This window comes from Ananas comosus, linkage group 19, assembly GCF_001540865.1.
Source record: "Ananas comosus cultivar F153 linkage group 19, ASM154086v1, whole genome shotgun sequence".
Taxonomy (NCBI): Eukaryota; Viridiplantae; Streptophyta; class Magnoliopsida; order Poales; family Bromeliaceae; genus Ananas; species Ananas comosus.
Genome location: NC_033639.1, coordinates 8,980,117 through 8,989,464, shown reverse-complemented (window position 1 = coordinate 8,989,464; position 9,348 = coordinate 8,980,117). Strand labels below are relative to the sequence as shown.

Genomic DNA, 9,348 nt, shown 5'->3' with positions numbered 1-9,348 from the left:
ATGCTACTTCTAATTTTTTTTCCCCGCACAAAAGTGACAATTATTTCTTACAAAAATAATAAAATATTTTCTTACGATAATTTTCTATCAAACGCAACAAGTGCACATTGCGATTCTAAACGAAGCCTAAACATCAGTTAGATTAACTGATTACATTTTCTATGCTTTTTTCCTATTTACAATATTTTTTTGGTTCCCAGTTTCTGTAGTTTGCAGTGTGACCTAGGCTCCAAAGTTTGTGCCCGAGAATATATACAACTATTAATTATTAGTTTCTAGTGACTAGAGAAAAATATAAAGCCTATTATGAGCTAAAATTATACCAACAAATCACTATCATACATCAAAAAACATATATAAAATAAAATAAATGAACGAAAATGCTCATTATTAAAGATATTTTCAGTATCGAATAGGAAACCACACAACCAAACACGCTTGAAACTTTTAGGACTTGTTTGGTTCAAGGGGAAAATTGGAATGGATAATGGAATGAGAATGAATTGGAATGGTAATTGGAATGGCTCACTCCCCCAAGACGTTTGGTTTATTTGTGGATTGGAAATTGGAATGAGTTATTCACATTTCATTATTTGGTTCGTATAAACTAAAAAAATTATAGGATACAATAATACTAATTTTACTCTCAAATATAAATTTATATTATTTAAAATTTATGAAAAATATAATACTATTCTCTAATAAGTTTTCCAAAAAAAAAATCAAATTTATTTTTAAAAACTTTTATTGATGTGAGTTAGGAATAGGGTTTTGAGAGATGATAGATTTTTTTTTTTTTATGAGAAAGGGGTGAAGAGAAGGAAGGCGAGATGGTCACATGGGCTTCGAAAATTTAGTGGACTTTCGGAATGAAATCTCAATCCGAGCTAGAAGACCGGAATCAAGTTGAAAGCTAATAGGCCATTCCCATTCCAGTCCGGAATAGGAATCCCAAACCGATTCATGCGAACCAAACAAAATTAACTGCATTTGATCAAACCGATTCCCATTCAATACCCAAAATGGATGAACCAAACAAGCCCTTATAGTAATGAGATTTGCTACGTAACGGGCCCAGTTTGGTCTACGGGCTTTTACTGTTTTTTTTAAAAAAGACCCAGTTTGACCCACAGATTATGCAATAAGTGGACGTGTTCTGGGCTCAAACTTAATTCAGCCCAAAATAAATTGAAGTCACGGGCCCTCAAGAATAGAGAAAACTTCCCTGGAGAGATCCCCAATGACATCTCATCTGAGAGCATTTGATCCGTTGCACATCCAAGAGTATGTTGCATGTTTTTAATACTAATATCCAAAAAAAATCCTAAAGAAAATAAGTAACTTTTCTAGCTATCCATCAAAGGATAGCTAGAAAAGTTAGCATGTTTAGACTAACCAATCAGTGTCAAATAATATGTACAGAAATATCCTATTCATTACGAATAAATTTCCATCTAATCTGCGACCTATTGAAACGCACTGAGTGATGGAATATAGGATCATGCGAAGCACTCCTCCAATAATATACAAATTATACAACTTACCTTAAGATATTGGCTCTTGTGGTGGGACAGGTTGAAGATGACAGATTCTAGAAGCAGCTTGGCCAGGAAGCAAAGATTTGGAGAAGCAAAGTAGAAGATAATTTGGGGGTTTCAGAAAAGAATCCCTTGCGACTGCAACAGCACACTTAATCTGACTCCATATGTCTTCATCTCACAAGAGGAATGAGCAAGTATTCGGCATAAAAGAGCTGTGAATACAAAGAGGGCAAAAAAAGAAAGGGGTTAAAATTTGACTGTATAAAATAAAGGGACAAAATGTGCAAGGAAATTTTCGTATTTTGCCTGATTTCATTTGACAAGGGTCTGAAATAGTCTCGAGTAGAGGGATGAGTCTAAAATTAATAATTAGATGGAGCTAACTTTAGTTCACCGTATAAGCACAGAAATTACTGATTACCTTCCAAATAAACATATAAAAGGATGTTATTGCAGCTTTGCTCATCAAGTCGAGAGATCCTGCACGCTTCCAAAGGATCGAAGCAAGGATAGCATGGCCTGAAACCTGAAAATCCAATAGAAAGTACTTTTATCAAAAGCATAATTAACAAATAACATTTAGACCTTCATTTATGTTAACAATAAAATAATAAGAGAAAAGATGCATGAGAAAATCATGTCTGGTCCATTATAAATGAATTCGGTGTCATGCATACAATCATCCTAGAGTGATCATTTGACCTGGCTTCTGAGACAGATAATCTACTCAGAAAAGCAGCAGCTGCACATTTGGTAAAAACAAAGTCTAGAGATTTCATTGTACCAGAAATTTGATATGAGCTTTCAGACCAATAGCAAAAGCTACAAGTTGAAGCAACTGCTTCTGCTACAGAGAGAAGGGTTGTGGAAGATATCTACTTAAAACAGCTTCACTCAGCAGCACTTTTGCAAAAGCTCATGTAAGGTAAATTAAATCTACAATCAACGACATAAAAGGCCACATACAGTTATGACTTTGCTCCAAAGGCAGGAAGAAGTAGCCCCAATCACCATGGCAACAGTATAAGCCATCTCAAGCAGATAAACACAAATCCAAAACACCTGCTTTAATGCACAGTTATTAGCAATTTGAAGAAGATTTTTCAGTCATTTCAATCAGGGTCATAAGTTTTATTAATTTTGACCGACCCGCTTTTGCCCCAGACGGACACTGAAAGACCGAATGCCAAATATGCGGTCCCCTTCAATATCAGGAATATCCTGCATAACGATCAACTTTAAGATTAATATATTTTTAGTGTGTACACACACACACACACACACACACACACACACACACACACACAACACTAGAATCTCCAAGCAGATTTGAACATATGAACATAATAGAATTGCCATCATGATGGTTACCTTGAATAATGCTATAACAACAGAAAAGAAGCTCATAAACGCTGTAGCAAAAATCAACGGCCTTGAAAAGTTAGCTGGTCTTCTGAAAACAAATGTCTGGAAAATTTATCAACATAAAACACCTAGCACTATTAGCACAGAAAACATGACATTTTGAGCATTCAAATAACTTATACCATGTTGCTATAGAAAGATATACCTGAATGTGCAAAAAAAAAGCCAGCTGAACTATCACTGCACGCACTGCCAATATGCAGAGTGCTGCAATAACAGCAAATCTCTTCCATCTTAAAAAGGGGATCTGTAAGTATCCGAGTTTAAAAGCCATCAGGGTACAAAGAACATGTATACTGCTTTTATTTTTATATTTGCTCTAACTTATTATTGGATAATGAGTGTGTGGGTGATATTTTTTATGCCAAGATCAAGATAAATGCTTTTAATTTCGATTAGATATATCATCTTTAGTTTTGTTAATATCCTGCGTAACTAAGTTTCACTTCAGTTCTAGCTAGCTTACAGAGAGCCCTAAGGTGGGTGTGAAGTGCTTTAACTAACCTTCAATTTGGGTCACCCATGAATTGCACTCTAAATTGAATGGATCCTTTACAAATAAATAAATGCAGTGTGGTACTACCTTGTCCAAACTGGAAGCAAGCAAGGGAGCAACAAATAGGAATGGCCTGTTATAATAGCTCACTTATTTCATTGTTTTAGAATTAACAAAATCAAGCTAATTATCTGCCGATCTCATATTATCTATGGAACTTTTTTATCTTTTGCTTCAGGATTAAAATACCTGGCAAATATCATATAGGCGAAGAAGATAAAATGTAAAAAAGGCCTAAACTTCCCAACTGAAAGAAGAAATGTTTTCTCTCTACCTTTAAAAAAATATGATTGACAAGAAGTTCAAAACAAATCCACAGATGCATTGTCAAAAAACCTCCATTATTTGCATGCATATTGAGCAGTCGTGAAACTCTGAAAAATCAACTGGAAGAAAATAGAGTAAATTAGGCAGAAAAGGATAATGCTTACATTGATAGAGTATGCGGTTCCAAGTACAAAGCTAACGAACAGAGCCCAAAATAATGGCCAAGAACCGACAGCCCATCCAACACCAAAGCTCTGAATGAAAAGCTCGTGATTAACAATTCTGTTCTAACCAATATTCAGATATTTTGATTTACATGTTGGTAAAGGAAATTTTAATCACGGCACACTGATCTTTACATCTTCGTTAGCAATACAAGTCGTAATGAGAAGTTGCTTTCGTCTCATTTGAAATAAGATATTTGTATATGATAGAGGTCAAAAATTTTGGTAGTTCCAATGACAGAAGTGGTATATGATAGGTGCTCTAAATTGAGACAAACATTTACAAGACGTGCCATAAGTATCATAAAGCTGAAGATAACTGTATATACATTCATAGTAAAGCTTAGAAAGTGAAAGCCCCTAAACAGCAACAATGTTGCATCATTTGACAATTCCATAATGTTGTATGCATGAGTAAGCTACAAAGCAGCTGTATTATCAAAATGTTATGTTGGACTGAAATCCTAGCCAAAAGCGGCAACCATGACACAAAATAAACCATTTCAAACGTTGTCAAGTGAAAATACCAGCATCAAGATTAATTTTCAGTGAGGAAATTTAACATCTGTTTGGTGCTGGTATTTAATTGTACGACATTGTAAGTGGCAAAATAACACTAACTAGTGTTGGCCGTGTGTTTTGAGGCGGGTAGGTAGTATTTCAGTTAATTAAGATATATAATTTTATTTTAAGATTAAATAAATTGTAACCAAAGAAATACAAAAAAAAAAAAAAATCTATAAAGTAGCCATTATAAAAAATAACCTTAACTTTCAGTATTTGTAGAGTTAAATTATTGTAATAACTTTATTTAAAAACTCAATCAAACTAAATAGTTTTGATAGTTATTCTATAAATAATTTTTTAACTAAAAAGTTAAAGTTGGAGGACTTATTTCAAATTGTTGAATAGGTGAGGGTGTCTTTACCTTATTAAAATTGATCGGAGCAAGAAGAAACTATTACATGCACCTTGTGTATATTAACACTCCGTACACCGAACCTTATATTAGATTACAAATATTCTAATATTAAAACTTAACTAAATATATTTGATCTACAAAGCCTAATAATTAATTCTGTTTAGTAAATTAGATTTTGAAATCTCTATTAAAGGGTTTTAAGTATGTGGTATATGTACAATATACACCCGATGCAGAGAATGCTTAATAGAGTGCACTCATAATTCCAAGAGAGAGAAGAAATCTCGCTTGCACCTGTGTAAACTAATGTCCATACACCGCACAATATATTAGGTGATTGATAAAATACCTAATAATTAGTACTATAAAATAAAATAAAATATAATAATATGTAATAACAAATAATTTAATAATTTATTGTACTACAAAAATTTATCTTTGATGCATATTTTATAGCCGGTTTACAGTGCAATGGGCGCGTCAGCTCCCATCGGTTTATGCCTTAATTGGCAACATGGCTCGCTAAGGACCCATTTTCTTGATGTGACCCAACCGCCAATTGATGTATTCTATAGATTAGCATCAACATCATCTTTGGCACGAAGCAGTACTTAGTATGAATGAAACCTCTGAAATTGGGTGCACAAGCATTTATGAAGTGAGATTCTAAGCACTAAAATAGACATAAAAAAAACTAGACTACTTCTAACATACTAAACTACTTGTAGCATCAATCCCATGTATTGCATGCTCTATGCAAAGCAATAGATAGCAAATACGGTTCTCCAAACTATTCTGACAACTTAAACAGTCTTACTTACCAAAACTGCAAAAGTTGAAACGATCACAACCCCAGTCAACAGAGAATATTCCCCCGAAGCCAGTGGAAGAGTTGGCTTATTGACCTGAAATGATGGGATTAAATTTCAAAATGAGTTCCAGAAGAAAACTTTAGGCACCAGGATGCATGCATTCTGAATGATGCATTGATGCAGATCACGAAATTGTTGTATTTAAATAGATAACATCCTACTAAATCATTTTAGAGCAGGGCAAAGAACGAGGGTATTCCAAGACTGGTTATAGAGGGATACCTTGTCTATTTCAATGTCATACACTTGATTTAGTCCGACAATGTAAACATTCATGAAGAGTGCAGCCACAAGTGCCTGAAAGTACAAAAACATTTAGTTCCATGAAAGTTGGTTAAAATTTTCAAAAAATGAGACTCGTTACCTCCAACAGCCCAGTCAGAAACAAGGGAGAGATATCAGACAAGTTCTCAACAGCCAATAGGGAAACAGAGACTATACTCAGAGCCTGCTCAGACATAAAGCACTTCTTAGAACTGTCGATGACAAGTGAAAAATATAATTTTATTGATAAAAATCTTGAGATCTGGGAAAGTACTATAACCGTACAACAACTTTTAACTTAAAATCCTACAAGAGTACCACTTAACTGTTCCTATAACTGTATGTGGCCGTGAAAATCTGTAAAAAGCATTTAGGGAAGATAACATTGGTCGCCAGATGCTCGAGGAATCATATGCTTCATGTCCAGGTTCTAAAGGCTTCCCTGAGGCATGCACAGTGGTCGATTCACGAGTTCTCCCACTACATGTAGATTTTCCATCAATATGTCTGAAATAATGGTCTCTGAGGGGCTCTTGAACTCTTCTACTGAACCATACAGAGGGGCCATTACATGCTCGGCCAGTAGAATAAAGTATTGGTACCCGAGAATCTGAGAAATATACCCCCACAAAAAAAAAAAACCAAGACTCTGTTAGCTACTCAACAAGCAAGCTCGTCAATCTAGAGGACATGAATATGACTTGCAAAAGGTGAAACCAAACAAATGAAGCAAAGGAGTTTCATTAGAAAGTAAAAAAGATTTCTTCTAGGAGCTAAAAATTGTCTAAACTGAACAATTACATTTGTACCTTATAACTTCTTATTAAATTTCTTATTATAGCACGGCAAGTTAACCTCAATCTTCCTTCGAAGACTGTTGAACACCCAACTTCTTGTATACGTGAGCTTTTTTACCAAGTTCCTTTCTAACTTGAAGCTAAAGTAACCCACATTAATTGATTTTCTGAATTACATCACAAAGACCATCTTACACTTGTCCTGCTGCCTCAGTTACCAATGTTAATTTGTCAAGGTGTTTACCTCACATTTTCCTTTGTCAAAAATGTGATCAAATTTTGAGAAAATTGAGACAGGGGAATAGCTTCAGTTGCAGATTTCTGTAATTTAGCATACAAAGCTGTTGGGAAAAATGATAATAATAATAAGAACACATTCTCTTAAGTTAAACACTCACGCAAGTGTCCATAAATTGCTGTGCTAATCGCTCATTTAGACACGTCGTCATACTCAAATCACAAAAGCTTATCTCTCTCAACATATCTAATAAAAGAAAAGGAAGAAGCAGGATAATATGAAACTTATCTACCAATCGTTTCTTATCTAGATGACAAAGACACTGACACGGGATACGGGATGCGACACGACTCGGACACGGTGACTCGATAGTTTTTAAAAAATTAGGACACGAACACGGCATGAATACCGCTAATAAAATATAATATTATTAATATATATATATATATTATATATAAATTATCAATTTTGAAAAAATATTGTTATCTTATACGAATGAATGTTAGTAAAATTTTCATTATAGTTCATATATTTTTTTAAAAAAAATTCTCCACCATACATAATTTATTTACATTGTCAAAAATAAATTGTATGCATCCATCATATTTATCATCATTATATATGCATATATAAAATAAAATAAAAATATGTATATGTTTTCTTAATTGTCTGAGCTATGGATCAGCATTGAACACGTATCCAAAAAGTGTCCACACTGGACACGCGAGGCTTATAGAAGTATCTTGATACATAGCTTCTTATACTTACGATCCGGAACTCCAGAACTCAATCCAAGGCTATTCATTCACCACATACTCACACTCTCGCCCTAGACAAGGAGAAAACTAGCAATCCTAAGATCAATGCCATAAAATTAATCGCGATTCAACTACTTTGACGCTCTAAACCCTAGATAGTAGATCAATCAGCTCGATTCAGAGGCATCTTCCCTCATGCAACCCATCAAGAGCTCGAATCGAGTGGGGAGCGCGTACCTCGCCGAGAGGCGGCGGCGGCGGCGGCGAAGGGCCGCGGAGGGAGGGGAGATGGCCGGAGAAGAAGCGAATCCATGGCGAATCGAGAGAAGGTCGGTGAGGAGATCCGAGATCGATGGAGAGTGAGAGAGAGAGAGAGAGAGAGAGAGAGAGAGAGAGAACTCGCAGAGTGGAAACTGAGACCGGGGAGTGGGAGTACGTTAAAAGTCGCGCACCATGGGGAGAACGAAGCGTCGAGGAGAATGCGGTGGGGTTACTCGCGGATACTCTTTTACGGTTTATCACGACACACCATATTTTTTTTAGGTTAATTGCATAATGGTCCTTACAAATATATCGAATACCAGATATATGTTTACAAAATTTATTTTTTTATATTTATTTTTTAAAAAAATCTAATATTTTCAAATATACCCTAAAGAATATAGTTAATTATTAGGTAAAATACTTAATCCTAATTATTGAATGAAATAAATTGATTTTTTTATCTCTCTTATATTATTTGTGATGATAAAAAAAAAGAAAATGACTGTTGGAAATTTCTGAAATGAAATATCTATATAATTCCAACAATTAGAAAAAAAATTTGAATGAGCATATTTGTGACGGTAAAAATATTATTTTAATGTTCTTTGAAAATTACTCTATTAATACATAGAGTTACTGTACACTCGAAACTATCAAAGAGTTAGGTATTTTTGACTTTTTAGGATTGGAATGATAATGAACTCCGTAGAATTTAGGGGTTCTTCTGAGATAATAATAATAATAATATTATTATTATTAATACGCACAAGGTGAAAGGTGCTTTTGGAAACATCATAATCGGAATCTTCTATTAATTAATAATATTTGTTTTTAAAAAAAAAATTAGGCGCGTTATCATTGGGCCCACATGGGAGCGTTGGGCCCACGAGACAATAAAGAGGAGGGCCCTGCTCTATCCTACTTGTACTGTTGTCGTAGTGATCCGCCGCTGAGACAATAAAGAGGATGGTCCTGCTCTATCATCCTTGTTCCTATTTTTAGATCATTGTACTTGATCATAGTGTCTCCCCCACTGAAAATTTATTTAAAACATATATTTTGCTAAAAATGTAGAGCAACTTCACTTCCAAATTTGGCCCAAATAACCGTTGTACTCTAAAAACTTAAACTGTTAGAAAACGGTATTTAAACATTTTTATATTTAACACCCCCCCTTACGTCCCATTACGTGGACTTGAATTAAATGGGAGGAAATTAAC

At 34.5% G+C, this 9,348-nt stretch overlaps 1 protein-coding gene across 1 annotated transcript; it reads right to left on the bottom strand.

Moving 5' to 3' along the window:
• Window positions 1,326-8,378, bottom strand: LOC109724545 (probable homogentisate phytyltransferase 1, chloroplastic). The gene is made up of 12 exons (XM_020253394.1): window positions 8,102-8,378; window positions 6,398-6,681; window positions 6,172-6,255; window positions 6,030-6,104; window positions 5,757-5,840; window positions 3,954-4,043; window positions 3,112-3,213; window positions 2,913-3,008; window positions 2,691-2,762; window positions 2,508-2,603; window positions 1,963-2,067; window positions 1,326-1,753 (listed from the first exon to the last, which is right to left on the bottom strand). Exons 1-12 carry the CDS (start codon window positions 8,175-8,177, stop codon window positions 1,712-1,714), a joined length of 1,206 nt encoding a protein of 401 aa, XP_020108983.1. The 5' UTR covers window positions 8,178-8,378; the 3' UTR covers window positions 1,326-1,711.